Here is a 17,207-nt window from a genome sequence, read left to right as displayed (position 1 = left end):
CCATGAGCCAAGCAGTTTGGGCTTGGATCAAAGACCGAATGTTGGCTCCTGTTGTTGCTGGGTGCAATGGAGCTATTGGAAACATAATGAGAAGGTCGGCAACCAGCCTTGGTGGGCAATTTGGAGTTGTTTTTTGGCTACAAGCTAGACCTGGATCTACTGGTCGGCACTGAAGTATCAGCATCTCATGTAACTACCTACAGTGCTGAGGACCTGGAAAATACCTCTGTTATGTCATGCTTGAAAAACATGGAGTTTTATCTGCATTTGTGTGAAGATTTATTACTTGTTCTGGAAAAGAGAAGTCCAGGTCACACTTCAGAGATGCAAAAAGGCCATCTCTTACCATCACTTATATTGCTCCCTCCTTGCACACATGAGGTTTGCAAGGTGTGAGATCAGGTCCAAAGTGTACAGTCCTTGGCCCTGACAAGCACAGTTCCTGTGGCATGTAGTAGAGATTAGAGGCTGGCTCCTCACTAGCTGTGAATTGGTATAGCTATAATGAAGTCTAAGCAGATAAAAGTTACACAAGCTAAAGATTTAGCCCTAAATTCATAGTGGTTTGTTTGAGTCACTCTAAACCCCCATAAAACATAACAGAGATGATTATTCTGCTCATGGGATTGCAGAGCATTTTATAGCAGGGCTTTTATTTTATATTAATTTTTATAGGATGGTTAAAGTAAACCTGGAAAAATAATGGCATTTTCTGTTAAATTTTACGCACTTTGCCAATAAAAATTGGCATGTGGATATGCGTGGAGAGAAAAATATTGGAGGTTGGCAAATTAGAAAAGATGTGAAAGGTTTCACAACAATGAAAGGTTAACAGTTTAGTAGTAGGGTAAACCTTCACAACATAGAGAATATAATCTATATTGCAGTGTTTAGAATCACAGACTTCGGGAAGAGGGCAGTTGGAATGATGCGACCATTGAAGAAAGGTTAAAGGATGTAGGTTTCTGTGGTTCAGAAAATGGAAGCCTGAGGGCTGTGAAACAGTTTGTCATAGAAAGGTGGTAGGTAGGGCAAGGATTAATTGCAATCTGTCTTACTCTGCAGCTAGAAAAGAAACGGGCATTAGGAATCCCTCTTTAACCTTAAGTCTAGTTAACCACTGGGAGACGAGATGGTTACCTGGGAGTCAAATCTCCCATGCTAGAAGCATTGAGAACAGTTTGGACAGACTTGTGCTATGAATTGTTTTGTGTCTATTTTGTGTCTGAGCCTGAGTGCCTTCTAGACCTATTTTTAAAGTAGATTTTGCTATATGCAGAGAGAGTTTGGAACAAGCTATTTCCCAAGCAGTTTACAAACAGACAGAGCTTTAGAATACTCCCCTGAAAGGTGAGTAGGTGGGCAGGTATTACAACTTCAGTTTAGAAAACTGGGGGAGGTTAAAACACATTTAAGTAACTTCCCTAGGGGTAGGAAAGCAACAAGTGTGTCAAGAGAGGTTCAACTACAAGTGATTCTGAATCTATTAATGTTTGGGAGCTCACACACACCCTCAGAGAACCAATCTTCGGAGCTCACTTTTCATCTGGTTCTATTTTCATGTAATTGCCTGGCAGCTTCCTTGTTTTTTCCTCCTTAGCACTTTGCTAATCACCACATTAATAATGGCATACCTTAACTTTGTAGCTGCCTAATTACTGATGAATACAGCTGCTAACCAGCCTTCCAACCCTATTATCAAAGCTCTGCTGAGCTGCATAAAGCATAGGAGTGACCCATGCTTTTGCCTCAGTAGGCAGAAGGCTGTCACCAATGATACCATCAAGGCTTTGGTACCAAAAACTTCAGACCGTGACCTGGTTGGGACTGGAGAAGAGGTGGATTTCTCATCTGGAAGATGGTCTGTCCAGCAGATGTTAAAAGCATACTTATCAGTGTTCATTGCTTTTCTGACCTGTTCCCTTAAACAAACACCTAGAAGGAAACCCTTCCAGCCAGCTCAGATTACCAGTTTCAAAGGGGAATAAACAATCTTTAGAATCATAGAATCATAGGTTTGGGATGGAAGAGACCTTAAATCTCATCTAGTTCAACCCCCTGCCATGGGCAGGGACACCTTCTGCTTGACCAAGTTGCTCAAGGCCCCATCCAACCTGGCTTTGTGACGACTTTAGGCCTTAATTGAATTTCATTATAGCATTGGGATAAGGTGAGGGCTGGTCCCTTGTGAGTTTTTGGTGAAGGAGTTTGCTTGCTCTGAGCAAGCCATGAATACTTTTAAAATAAAAGCCCTGTCCACCAAAGCAGCAAGCACAACAATGGCATCACTTCAGATTGACTGCCATTGTTTTTATTCTTTATTCCCTTCATTGTTTTATCCAATTCATTTATAGGATATCCATGGCCTTAGGAGACTAGGAACAATAACATTAAGAAATAAGACAGATGTAATTCAATACTTTTGACTCATTCCTCACTAACGTTCATTCACCAAAACATTCTTTCACTTTCTTCTGAATTTCTACATAAGGTATGGAATTTACTCATGTTTTGTTAGGTTTTAATTAATCTCTCATAATCAGCTGGCTGGAGAACCCTATTATTACCATGGTTTCTTTTGCATTACAGTCAAGCTAGAAAATCCTTATGCCTTGTGCCTGAGGATTAATACCAAACTATGGCTGACTTCTCTTTGGAATTACCTCTTGTATTTGTGTTAATACCAGAAGAGTTCTTCCCAAGCAGCATTACCACTGCTCACACCAGCAATTGCAGCTAATTTGTACATATGCTTCCATTGGACAAGAGCCATGCAATTAGGAGGACGCCCTCGAGGCATTAACATTTCTCGTCTCTTAGTAAGTGCAGTGGGAGAACACAGTAGAAGTTTATAGGGTGTTATCCCTGGGAGTGTGTTATTTCAACAGTATTTCTATGAATCTGTGAGGTCAGCTCAGAGCTGGGCAGGGAGCCAACACAAAGAGGTTTCTGAGGCCACAGTGGAAATCTGCTGGGAGAGTAAGACAAGGCAGAATGGGACACTGGTAGTGCTGGACTGGAATACTTTCTGTACTGGCCTATTCCCTCTGGGACCTGGACACCAGGACCTTACTCACACTCTTCAGGGTGTTTGTAAACCATAATCCCAGCAAAAGGCTTATCCCTGTGAAGTCCTGGATACAGAAAGGATATCAAGGTCTTCACCCCTCTTGGGGAGGAACTGTGATACTTAACAGCAAGGCCACCAGTGTGCTTCAAGGACTCAGTACCAAACCAAAGGGTCTGCAAGCCCCAAAGGGCCAGAGCCAAAACCTTGCCATGCTTGGTCCTTTCCACCAGAGAAATTGTGGGATGCAGGGTGCCTAACCCTAACCCTAACCCTAACCCTAACCCTTGAGCCCCTAGGCCTGGGGAATCCACCGTATGCTCTAGGATGCTACTGAAACCTTGATGTAGGCAGTAAGAAAGTCTGCTGCTAACATGTTTTGAACAAGACATCTTGGAAGCAAGCAATCTGGAAAACCTTTGACAGGAAAATTTTAAGCCTGATTTCCACTCTGTGTGACTTTTAGAGACTCTGTGAATCCCATTACTCTCTGGCAGAAGGATCTTGGCATCATGGTCCATCCCAAGCTGTGTTCAGACGGTTCATCTCTAGGGCCACCTGTGAATGGTAAAAGGCTTTGCCTTTGCAAGTCTGGCATTGGCAGGACTTTTTCTATCCTCAAGGAAAACACTTGAACACACTCCCTTCTCCCTATCTCACTCTTACACGTAAAAAAACACCAAACATATGGAATAAATTAGTTCAAATACTGTACTTTCAGCTACACTGATTTTGAGAGAATGACATTCACCCCCCACTATCAGTGCATTTGTCCCCCAGGTGCTAAAATGATGTCTATTGAGGCCTCAGTGCTACTGGCTAATTTAAGAGTGTTGTCATCATCGTATAAGGAAGGAAATCAATTCAAATTAAAAGCCCACAAACAAACTATGACCTTACTCAAACAATTAAAAAACCCCAATCCCAACCTCTGACAGCTATGGTAGGCTGTCAGAGAGGCTGAGAAGCCATGCAAGATGCACACTATTGATTACTGTGTAATAACGATTTCCCTTCAGCCCACAGACTCCACCATATACTTCATTCTGCATTCCAGAGCACGTCCCTGAGCACCGCTGGGGCTGGGAAGTAACACACAGCAGACATCGCTGGGGGTTGCAGGTTAAGTACTGCACTTAGATTTTATGGAGCAGAAGAGTAGATAAATTCTGTCAAATGAATGTTAATGCTCAGCATTAATTTTTGCCCCTGAGAGTCTTTAACCATTTCCTTAGGTTTTTGGGAAATGTTTCTAAGATTTGTCATTTTGTGAATGGCCATGAATCTCTCCTTAGTTCCGGGTTTCAGTTGGTTTGATTTTGGTTTTGTTTGTTGATACCAGCACAAATATTCTCTAGAAGTGAAGGTTTAAGAGAATTCCTAATTTTTGGTCCTTACTCTGTGCTAGAAGTGAAGATTTAGGAGAATTCCTAATTTTTGGTCCTTACTCTGTGCTGCCTGGAGCATCACATAGACAAAGGAGTGGCCACATTCCTGAGTGAATACAAACTGGCACAGTTCCTTCAAGGTTGGTGGTATAACACAAGTTTGCTTTGCTCAGTCTCTGCCCTGTGTTTCCTTCCATTTGGGTTTGGTCTTTTCTCCACTGACATTAATTCTTTTGCAACATATGTAATAGGCAACATAGTGTTATTTCATCTCCCTGTTTGTACTGTGGGTGATATCTCCCGGGAAAGATTAATGGTTTAAGCTGATTTAATGGTGTACTTAGTTTTCACAGTAAAAATAAGAAAAAAAAAAGTAAAGAAATCTTTTCTCTTTTTCAGTCCAGATTGAAAAAGGTTATATTTTCTTTATATTTTCCTTTGATATTAGTTGTTTTCCAGCCTTTGATGGCCTCCCAGACAACTTCACCATCTTTCTGTGCGTCTGTGATGTTCCCATATTAATGTGAGTCATTCTCACAGACAAGCCTGGGACTCAGTAGTGTATATGAGGAACTACAGTTTATCTCTACTGAGTTTCAGGAGCTGTGCCAGCAGAGATTCTGACCCTACGCAATATAATTTCAGTCACCTGCCTGTTCTGCCACCTGTCCCTTCTCTTTTTGCTGTGTTCAGGAGAAACGCTGTCTCACTTGGCAAGGGAGGTTTGTGATGCCTATGGGAGAGGCTTGAAACATTTGGCTGTCATTTCCCCTTGTGCTTGCTGAAGCATCAGAACACTGTTATCACCCATGTAAGAGAATCTTAAAGAAACCCCTTGAACCCAGACATATGCGAAAAAACTGGTGTAAGCAAAAAAAAATGTATTTAGAAGCTGGAAAGAGCTGGTTGGAAGTTAAATAAATGCATTTTGTTTAATGCTTTCTTCTTAATCTACCTAACAATCCACCTTAATAATACTGTGTTTACTAATAAAAAAAAAACTGCACTCAACAGGATTGCAAATGCCATCACTAAATGAGTGATTTAAAATAGAGTAACTACTGGCATATGCAGACACATATTTCTAAAAATGAGTTACAACACATTGTTAAAGTCACTCCCATTTCATAGAGCCTTTTTTTACTATCCTATCAAATGAGGACAAAGAATCAGATGCAGCTTTTCTCGTGGACAAAGACATCTATACAGAGAGATGCATGTGGAAGGACACAAATTCACTCCCCACCATCAGCATATGGTTCTGCTACAGTGCCGTGTTTTGATTTGCGCATTCAAAAGCTGCCTGGCCTTTTCATACAGTCAGTTCAGCTCTGCTCGCATCTACTCCCACGACTATCTATCTGTTTTGTCAGTCTGTTACTCCAAGAAGGTGCAAGGAGGAATGATTGACTGCAGTGAATTTGCTTGAATTCCTAGAATTAATAACATGAGGTTAAGGAAAAAATAACCATATGACAATAGTCGTGTGGCTGGTGGTATGATACATGTGGAATCTGCACTGGGTGAATATCAGGGTGAAAAGTTAGAAAATACCAGGCATAAATGGATGATGCGAGTTTTAATTGCATGATGATATACTCCCTTCACCCTAACCTCTGCCCCTATGGTTTCCTTCCTTGTGTAGGGTGGAGCTGTCTTAAGGATTAATCACTGAAGGCATCTGCTTTCTAAAGGGCTCTTTGGCATTTGTGGCAGACAGAAGGTGCACAGGGAGCTGCAGAAGATGAAACAGTTTTTGGGTGAAGACAGTTGGTGATGGGTGATTCACATATCCCCAAATTTTGCTAATGACCCCTGACATCTAAGTTTTGTTTTCAGGTTTGTGAGTGCCACTCCTGGCATGTGACCTGAAGAGAGCCTGGGCTTTGCCAGAAGCAAATGGTGAGGGGCACAATAAGCACAGAAAGCACTGAATAATGTTAAGGATGCAAGAAAGTCAGAAATGGTTCAAAACTGGTGGAGATCTTTAAGATTCCTTCACGGCTCAATTCTGCATCAGTTAAATAGGGACAAACGCAGAGTCTGATTACAGGTTTTGATGAACTTTTTACTGTTATAATTAGTGCTACAGAAAAAAGTATATGAGAAAATGAATAATTCTGTTTTCAGGGTAATATTCAGTGAAGAAGACCTAGGGTTACTTACTGAGGAATGAGGAGAATACAAAATCAGGAATAGCTGCTCATTATCTGAGAACTGTCCATTTTATGCACAAGATGAGAAGAAACCTGTGGGAAAATGGTATGGGACTACATAATTAGATGGAACAGGGCTGCAGGGATGTCCCTTGCTCTGATATTTCCCAGCTTTGCATCTTGATGGTGCTCTCTCTTTACAAAGCATCTTTACACATGTGCATTTTACTACTCACATCAAGCTGGGACACAGGGTCTGGGCTGAAGGAGGTTTCCATGCAGTGGACACATGTCCTCCACCTCGTATATGACCTCCATTGCTCATCCGTCCTCTCCAGACCTCATCTATTTAGTCCTGGTTGCTGCTTCTCAGACTCATTCCTCCAGCCGTAATCACCTCTCCACAACCTCCCGTCTTCTTGACTGTTTATTCTAACTTGGATTTTGCTTCTGCTGCACTTATGCTTTATTTTCCATGCTCCTGCGGGTGTCAGCAGGGATCCAGAGGATGTAACACAGGCTTCATGCTCCATGTGTTGGGAGTCACTGGTCTAATAGAGATAGGGACAGATCTTGGCTTAAAGCTCAGTTGAGCTGGCTTTGACCTGAATGTTTCTCAGGCACCACTACCCCAGTAGATACCTACTGGTATCCTTACCATTCTACCCAACTACCAGCAAAGGTGTGACGAAAATCATTGAGGCACTGGTGCCATGGAGAGTTATCTGACTTTATGAAGACACATTTTATCTCTCATCTCACCTGATCTCTCTTTAAAACCACAATATATTATGGGAGAGTTTGTGCCAGCTGCAATGAGGCCGATTATTGCCCTATTTGTAGCGTATAGTTCCTGGGCCTAAGCATGGAATATTTACTGAAAAGATTAGCCCTGTAAGTAGTTAGTCTTGCTGGAAAAGAGTTTCAGTGGCTACAGATAATACTCTAATTCCCTGTGTCCAAAATAATTTAATCTCTTCTAAATGAATTCCATTTTTCTAAAGAAAAAATGACTTCCACAGTGTTACTCCAAACCTGACTGTGGAGGGATCCAGCTTTAGATGAAGCAGTAATGATTTCACCTAACTTCGCTTTCAGCTCCTAAGCTACTGGAATTAATTGAGCGTGTAATTAAGGAAGGGTTTTCTTACCAATATGATCATGCCTATAATTAAAATCTCACACAAATGTGCATGTGGAAGAAGAATAGGGCAGGGCAGAGCAGAGGAGAGACCAAAGAGTCTGACAGGTTTACATCAAAGGACCTGAGCTCCTGCAGCTCTAAGCCAGAGGGAGGGGAGGAAGGGAAGACAGGACTGGCTGATAACTGACTTGATATATTGTTTTTGACCTCCTGTCTTCAAAGCCCCAAGTGGTTTAAGTGCTGTCTATGCAGCAGATTGCTTCTACCTTTCATGTTACTTCAGCAGAGTCAAGCTTTGCCAGTGTTTGTGGTACCAAGCCCCGGATGAGCAGAGAGAGATAATATCTGCCTGTTTTCAGAGAGAGCACAAAGGGGGTGGCTGTTGCTTTGGGCTGTGCCTCACCAGTGCTGCAGCCCAGGGGACCTCATGGCATGTCACAAGAGCCACTGCTTTCCTCTGGGTATTGTTGCGTGGTAGACCCAAGAGCAAGATTTCATAAAAGGAGTGGTGATGTTTATTACTGTTATTTATACTGCCTTTCCTATTAAATCAGCCTTTAATAGAGGTGTTCAGTAGGTGATGTGTGACCCAGGTCAATGCTTCTGACCAGGGACAGCAGCATTTTGTGAGGCTTTGCTGCAACATAGCACCTCCACAGGAGCAAAGGGACAGAGAAGGGACAAAGGCTTTCCTTAAAAGCATCAAATGGGGACTTGAATATTGAAAAGAAGAAAGGATTAACTTAATTATCTGGTCTGCCATATGCTATCATACCCTATGGCAATGTTAGGGAGGGGAAAATTCCTCTTGGATAGTATAGCCAAGTGAAGGGCCAAGTCACCAAGGAAAACCATAAGTAAGGATAGGTGTTGCATGAAAGAAAGCACCTTGAGCAGGAAACCTGCCCTCTTGCTTGTTAGATACCTGCTGTGCTCAGGGAAACAGGACTTTGTATGGTTGTTGACATTATTATGTTTATAAATAACATCAAAAAGGCACCTGTATCTGTCTTCAGGTCTCCTCTGAACTGGTACAACCTGTAGGGCCTTGGATTTTTGTCTTGCTGGTTAAATCCCAAATGGGGTCAGACTTTTGGTCTCATAGGTTTGGTGGGGTTTATATTGCAGTATAGACGAAAGAGGAATGGAGGGAAAGTTAAAGTACATTAGGTATGCATTCTCAAGAAGAAAGCCTATGTGCCCAGCTTCAGGCATAGTTTTACATTCATCTTAGGAGAATATTATAAGGAACAGCTGATCACTACTGAAGTGTGGGCCGAGGTGCTTAAAGTCATGCTGGTATGCACTGCTCATGGATCAGACTGTATGTGCAATACGCAGTGTGCAAGTGCTTTATTGCATTCCGCATAGTCCCGAACATAAACACAGAGTCCTTACCAGTAACTGCCTTCAGGATGACCTAATAGATCAAATAGCCATGTAGGAGAGCTGTTTTCTTCCATAGGTAACTACTATGCTGACATTTTGGGACAACCATCACTTTTATTTCATAATCATCCTCTCAACTTCCCCATTTTTTCAGCTTTCCCATTTTTACAGCAGTGAAGTCTCTCTGACTTTCCCCAGTGGATACAACCTGTGATTCACAGCTATCAGCAGGCAGCTCTGTCTGAGTTCTGCTTTTGAAAGGATGGTCAATCGCCTTCCCAACAGCCTCCCATTAAGCAAACTGCTTAATGAAATGACTAGGAAGATGGGTGCTCATCAGCGCATTTTCTCTGCACTTATTAAAAACCCCTGAAGCCTGTAATCCACACACCGAGCTAGTGAGCATTATACTCATAATGCCTTGTCCTAATGCATTTTAAATCTCACTATTATTATAATTATTTATTATTATGCTATTATTTATTTGTTTCTATTATTAATTTCAATTTGATATTATTGTGGTCTTTACATAGGCCCCCAGTGCGCTTTTCTGTGAGGTCCCATGGGAGCCAAGAGAAGATCCTTGGGCACTTCCAGGCAACCTCAGCTGCAGGAATGATCTGGGGACTTTAGATGTTCCTGAGAACCTCTGCTACAGCCAGGGTTTTGCAATGGCTGAGTAAGACATGGAGAATTGAAGCCAGGGTGCAGGCTGTCTTGAGCTGGGACGTGGTGTCTAGACAGTGAGAGGTGAGTGGGGCACTTCAGAGAAGTTCCTGTTTCCATCCCCTGAAAGGACTCAGTGGTATTTGATACATGAGAGCTTTGGTCAACAAGGTATGCTGTGATCATTCCAGGCTCCAATACAATGGGGTGCCAAGCCTGTTTACATCTCCCAGTGATAGGAATCCTTCAGCTGATGATGGCAGAAGGGGGGATCCCAACCAGGTGACCATACCTTCTGTGAAAGGCAAAGCAATCCCAGTGCTGTGGTCATCCTGGTCCATCTTAAGGGTTGTCATCATGGGAGTGCTTAGCAAGAACTGAACCAGCTTAATGTGGTGTGAACCCAAGGATGCCTCATGCTATGATGGTATAGTTTGGACTCAGCTGTGCTGCTAAGGATGCTGAGAAAGAACAGCATCACCTGGACATTGAGTTATGGGTGAGATATCAGAATCTGCACTGCAAACCTTCTTCCTTAAACAACAGAGGCAGAATGCCTTCATTTTCTCTCAACCTTCAGAAGGGAACATATGGGGACAAGGATTGCCTCCTCATCATATGCTTGGCCTGCAGTTGGCAAGTGAGTCCCAATGCTGGACTTTAATTTCCTGGTGCTACCACAGTGCAATTCTCATTAATGGCTCAGTGTCCAGCTCCTGCCCAGGAGGATATGGACGGATGGAAGGATGCATTCCCCCTGTGCAATAAACAATCATCCTTGCTTCAACTGTGTGTGAGAGCAGGACCCGGTCAGGCATGGTGTCTCACTGTACTGATGCAAAGCACAGCCGGGGAGGAAGAATAACCTTTCAGAGTTATGTTCAGTGATATATTGCTTGTAAATCTGAATGGGTTTGGGAAATGTTACAGAACAGAAAGAGCTCTGCTTTTCCAGAGGCATAACATTATGGAAGAGTTATTTCAAAGCCAAGCAGTGCTCTGAGTTATGCCCTTACATTCTCTCTCGCAGGTATTTATAAAGTTATGATTAACGGTAGCAGACACAGGACTTCATTATTTCTTGAATTGCCTTCTTTTTTAACAGTCTACAAGCTCAGAGAATTACATATGGCCTCATTAACCTCTGTGTCAAACAGCTAATAAGGCAAAGGAGGAGATTCCCCCTCAGCTGCTTGGCAGACAACGTGCATGCCCCATGGATGGGCTGCCGAAAGAGCACTGGCACTTCCCACACCACACTATGGATGTCACATGGCTGTGTCAGCTCATGGGTGGTAGCACAGGAACCTGAATGGTTTTGGTGCTCACTGTCTATGTGAAGTTACTGCATCTGAGGGGTCTGAATCATCAAAATGACTTAGGAAATCCCAGTCTCTGAGCTTCATCACCACCTGTATGAATTTATCTCAGTGGGCTCTTCAAAATGGGAGTTAAAGACACAGTGGTATTGAAACAGGGACCTGAGGTTTCAGAGAAGGAATGCGCATGGTTCTTGGAGGACAGGTGCCCCATTCTGCCATTTTGTCTTCTGTCTTTGTTAGAAAAGCCACCAATGTTCTCACAACATATAAAAAGGACTTTGCATCTCACCTTGTACAAGAATGCTGTAGGGTGAATTGAAGATGTGTAGCTCTCCATAAAGTGCAGGATCCTAACTTCAACTTTTACAGGACAGTTTGAGAGCTTAAAGTTAAGAATCTGTTCAAATGTTTTCTAGATGTGCCTTCACACCGTGATAAAAAGATGGCACATGTAAATCTCTCTTCAGTTAAAATCCAAGAGGGTTAAGGACTACAGCAAACCCATCCATAGGTGTAGTGCAGACTCCAGGCTTCCCTTTCTCTGGGGTAATTTTCCCTTTAGATTTCATCCCCTGGTGATCTCAAAGGCCAGCTGCCACAACCCTCTGCTCTTTAAGATTCACAGGGGATGTAGTATCTCCTAAAGTTTCTCTGCTTCAAGCTGTTGTGAACTTCTCTAAGTAAGGCACAAGGACAACTTAACCACTCTTTTTGAGAGACTGAGTGGTCAAAAACTAAACTGCTTTGAAAGCAGAACCAACAGGGTTTAATGAGTGAACAGTAACACCATGGGAGTGTACTAATCCCCCAAATCTATACTAAACAGATGAAGGTAATAAGATTCAATAAGAGAGAACAACCCCATTAACGTTTTAAGAGCACTGTCTAAACATTACACACATTATTTACCGTGTTCCCAAGCTGAATTCTCTGTATACAGGAACACTCTAAATTCATTATCTTTGGATGCAAAGCTTAGTAAATTCAACGGTAATTAATCTCCATTTACCCTCTGTGTATGTTTCTGAACAGACGAAAAGTTCATTGAAAAAGTTCTTTCAGACAGTCTGAAAGAAAAGCAGTGCTTTGATAAACAAAAAGGCACCAAACACAGGCCTCTCAAAGGGAAACAGAGCAGCTAGCCAGTTTCTGCGTGGTTCAAGCCAGGTGCTCATTGCAAATTCAGTAGCATGCACTGGCAAGTGTCAGCGGCAGAGGAACTGAAATGACTGAAATTCTTATGCCAGTGTAATTTGCTGAAGGCGATGAACTGAGGGTTAAGGCAAATTGTGCATGTGTTGAGGATTATAAAACAAATTAAAATGGAGGCTAACAAAAGGAGTGCAATATTTATGCATTTCTTCATGCTTTTCACTCCATGGTACTCAATCAACTTCACAGGCTCTTAAGGTGGCATGGGGACATTGCTATTGTGTATATTCATTTACCCCTAAAAAGGCAGCTCAGATGTAGCAGGCTACAGAATGCAGCTGATTCTGTTAATATTTATCAGTATCACTGTTAACCCACCAAATATTTACAACCCACAATTACTTCTAGTCATGTGATATTTAATCAACAACAAAAATGCAGGGAGCTTTCTGTTCAATGCATTCCATTTAACTGTTTCAATTTTGATATGCCAGCCCATTTTACCATGTATTCCTCCACTTCCCCTTAAATTCCTGCATTCATGGATCCCAGTTATACAAAAGTATAAATGCATTAATCACCCATGACTTACTGCAGTGGAGTCTATTACATGGTGTAATGCATTTAATGTTTGATCCTTAATTTACTTCAACTTTCTAAGTTATTAAGCACCCCACTGTATGATCACCCAGCACAGCCCAGTAACCAAATAGGTTATCACTCTGTGGAATGGGAAACGAGTCCCCTATGAAATATGCTTTTAGTTATGTATTCCCAGCCCTCTGCTGGCAAGACTTGCCATGGAGCTGAATACAGATGTGAGGATATGTGCCCATGTCTCTGCCCTGCATGGATATGTGCCCATGTCTAGCCCTTCTGCACCATAAATTGGGGTTTGAAATCAAGATGTGCCCTCTTGTTCCTTTTCCAGTGCTGATGTGAGGTGGAAACCTCTACAAGCAAAGGGGACCAAAGAGGTGATAGCAATTGCATTTTCAGTTGCCACCACAATATTCACCCAAGACCAGCTGCAGTGATTTGGACCTTCTTTTAATTACAGAGACCTTTGCATATTTGGCTATGAGAGGCACAGGCACGTTGTCCTCACCCTTTGGTGACAGACTGTTAGAAGTGCCTGCAAGAGTCACCCCTTCCTCCTACCCAAGGAAACAAAGCAAACTGGGTGGTTTTTCATTTTCTGTCTACATTTGAGCAGACTGAATACCACTACCTGAGACACTAAAGATAAAACAGAGTTTATTTCCATTTCACTGTAACATGGAGATATTTTCACACTGGTTAAAGTCTTGTAGCTCACAGATGCTCCAGGCTCTCCTCAAGCAGCGCTGCCAGAGATGACCAGGAGCCCACCATCCTTCATCTCACTGTACAAACCAAAGGACAAAAAAACTTGCAACTAGCCTCCAACAGTTGCAGCCTAAGTGTAAAACAAGTGACAACAGATGGGATCAGACAGACGGGGGAGGAGAGGGGGAAAGATGAGGTAATATTAAGGAGTGTGACAGGCAGGGGTCTCGGCACATCGGCAGCCTTGCTGTTGTCAAGTGTTTTTTTTGTAGGCATCACATATTAAGGTTGTATTTGGAGAATTATAGATTTTACACTTGATTTTCTGGCAGGGAAACAGGGAGCTGCTGCCAGCTACGAGGCATCTTGGAAATGAGATTAGTTTTTGAACCTATTCAAGGGATCTTCTCATTGTTATTTCTCTGTAAGGACCAAATCCTGATCTTAATTACACAAAGTTTATTTGAATATCTCTATCAACTTCCATGGAGCTACTCCAGATTAACAGAAATGTAACATCAACGTCAGGACCTAGATTTTCAGGAGAAGCATGACAGTTTTACATCATTGTAATTTATGGTTAAAAAGTCATATTGCTTTGGCTTGAGAAGATTTTCCCATACACAAAGAAGGTCAGAATCTGCCCCATTCTTTGGTATTAGAATAGATTGGGATCCAAACAATCAAGTCCATATAAGCAGATTCTTCTATAGCATCAATAAATAATGCAATAGTAGTAATTGAGGTTACACTTTATGAACAGCATTATTAGGATTTACATTCCGTATGAAGCAAGTCAGATGAACAAACATAATACCCAGTCCCGGTCCACTTCCCTTACTCTGTCATTTCTACAGCTGCCCACATGCTGCAGGTGCTGATAGTACACACATCTGACTGTAATCCACGCGTCAGCCTGATAGCACACTAGTTCTGGGAGAGACTGCCTCCAGCAATTATTTCAAGCCTGGTTAAAGCAGCAGAATGGAATAATCAACTCAAATGTTGAAAGTTACATGTTCTAATAATGGAAGTGAGATCTGCTGGGTAGTTTTTCTGTTTCCTGTTCTTTGATGAAAAAAATAAATGAGAAATGCCTTACAAAGACTCACACTAATGTATGTATCCCTCAGTAATGAGAGGTATGAATGGCTGGGTCTATAACCCCTTATAAATCTTTCATTCTATAAACTGCCCGATAGCATTATTCTCGGTAATGCAGATCTATATGAAGTTGGTAGGTCCTTTTTTTATCCCCAACTTACTAAGCAAAACAAAAAAGCTGAATTACAGTGGAAAAAAAATTACTCCCCTGGAGAATTACAGTACAGCCACTTGCTGACAAATTGTTATTATTTAAATCACTTTTCTAGCTTTTAATATTGAAAATACTTTCAATCACTGAAGAGCCTTTAATTTAGGATAGTGGATGGCAGGGATGTAATCGAGGAGACCAGACTAGCTTATCTGCCTCAGCACAAGGACTGGACCAGATGATTTCTCAGGATTTTTTCTAGTCTGGCATTTATATGAAACAACTCTGGTGTGACTACACCTTCCAAACTGCATGTAAGATGTATGAAGATACCCTGTTGCCAGCAAGACTTGTCACTAAATTCCAGTTCTCTGACTTCTGAGACACAATAGCACAGGGTTGGGTTGCATGTGGGGATGGACCGAAATCAGAAAGATTTACCCTAGGCAGCTACCACACGGGATGGAGGCAGTGGCTATATAAACAAAATACAATCAGGATTCAGTCTATCCCCCAGGAACACACAGCAATAACAGCACGGAAGGTGATTTTACAAACCAAACCACCACTGTATTTGTCTCTGGCTTTTCCATGCTGGAATTCAAGTTTCTTTAATACCAAGGATTAATGGCAAACCTTTAAAAAGAGTTGGGAGCACAAGAAAGCAGCAAAGTGCAGCAATTCCTTATGTCTGCACACTCACTTTCTCTTTTGCAGCTTTGGGTCCATATCAAGAGGTCTCCCACCCTGGCAGGGTATTGATGCACAAAATCACCCTCTTTGCTTGTCGAAGCATCCCTTGCTGCTGAATACCCTGTACTGGGGTAGCCCACCGGCGGCATCCCTCCCTGCGCTGCAGGTAGCTTTCCCGTACAGCTCCTTGGGGAGCACGCACAGACACACAGACACAATGAAAGCCTCCGACTGAAAATTCAAATAAAAATATGGCTGTCTACTCCAAAAGGCAAACTCATTTACAAAGGTCATCTCTGTTGAGGAAGAGTGATGGGTTACTCCCCTCTTGGAGGAGACTGCTGTCACTCCGTTGCCGAGTTACATTCACGAGCATAGTTTTGAAAAAGAAGAAAGAAAAAAAGAGAGAGAAAAGAAAAGAGACAAAAGCTCGGCAAGCCCCCTATTCACAGAGCTAGCCCCACACCTCTCCTTCCCCTCCTCGGGTAAAAACAGCTTCAAATGACATTAACATCTTCCCCTACCTTCGTTCTCATCGGAGACAGAAGCCCTTCCATTTTGGTCTGATCCTCATGCCAATCCTCGTGCCCCAACTTAGTCTCTCATCCCTGTCTCAAGCATCCCACACGAACAAGAGCATGTCAGGGACCGCCAGCGACACCCTCACGGAAGCTCGGCCAGCAGCCAACCTGCCAACTTGCAATCCTCAGTTACGTGGAGCACTGTTCCTGGAGGGAGAGACCTTCCTCCCTCTCTCTCCTCTCTCTCTCTCTCTGCATAATCTGCCTGCAGCTATGTTTGTACCATCGCGGCTGACAAACGATCCCTGCCTTACGTAATGCATTCAGCACAGGACAAGCGATCCCAGCCCAGCCACGGGGATCCGGTCGGCAGCAGTGATGGGAAGGTGTGGGACTTTGCGCTGCCTATTGTGCCGCTGGGTTTAATCTGGCAACATCCCCCCACGCGGGGCTGGCGCTCGCTGGCTCTCTGTGCTAGCTAAGAAAGCACTGAGAAAACTTCGTCATCGTGGGAAGATTGCGGATTCCCTGGGATTGAAATAAAGAGGGGTAATCCTGATCCCAGGCTTTAGTTTTCTCCGCTCGGGAAACACCAACAGTTGGAACATTTTCTGCTGGGCGCGTTCGCTGTCAGCAAGTGACCGAACCCACGCTTGAAAGGGAGTTCCTGTCAATTGTCAGCCAGGAATTGAGGGAGAGAAAGGAAGAAAAGAGAGTGAAACAAAAGGAATGTAGTCTGGCAAAGTTGGTCAGCAAAAGATACTCACTGGATGTGTTTCTATTAGCATTTTAATTCAGATCAGAAAACACTTTTGTGGAAAATTCCCTAATTGCTCCCATTGTCCTCATTTTGGTTTTGCATCAGGGTGATGCTGGCATTGAATCTCTTTAAGAGAAAAATCCAACAGGAAAATAAGCTTTGGACCTACAAACACAGAAATATTTGGTCCACAGGGTCACAATAGGTCAGTCCAAACCTCTGAGATACCATCCAGTGAGCACCAGCTGCCAGTCACTGCTCCAAAGGTCACTGGTTCCTCCTGGGGCCACCCCATTTCTATTAAGAAACAGCCACAAATAAGGCTCCCCTTTCCCTGCCCAGGGGATAACCTTCCACATACCAGTACCCAACTGCTGTCCAAAGAT

At 42.8% G+C, this 17,207-nt stretch overlaps 1 protein-coding gene across 1 annotated transcript in view; it reads right to left on the bottom strand.

Moving 5' to 3' along the window:
* FRMD4A (FERM domain containing 4A) overlaps positions 1–16,389 on the bottom strand; it is a 282,366-nt gene extending 265,977 nt beyond the window's left edge. The window contains exon 1 of the mRNA XM_031043981.2: positions 16,065–16,389. Within this exon, the coding sequence (XP_030899841.1) occupies positions 16,065–16,097 (33 nt within the window). The 5' untranslated portion in view covers positions 16,098–16,389. The remainder of the gene's footprint in view (positions 1–16,064) is intronic.
* Positions 16,390–17,207: the final 818 nt, after the last annotated feature.

The sequence above is a fragment of the Melopsittacus undulatus genome, chromosome 5 (assembly GCF_012275295.1).
Source record: "Melopsittacus undulatus isolate bMelUnd1 chromosome 5, bMelUnd1.mat.Z, whole genome shotgun sequence".
NCBI lineage: Eukaryota > Metazoa > Chordata > Aves > Psittaciformes > Psittaculidae > Melopsittacus > Melopsittacus undulatus.
This window is presented reverse-complemented; position numbering and strand designations above follow the sequence as displayed.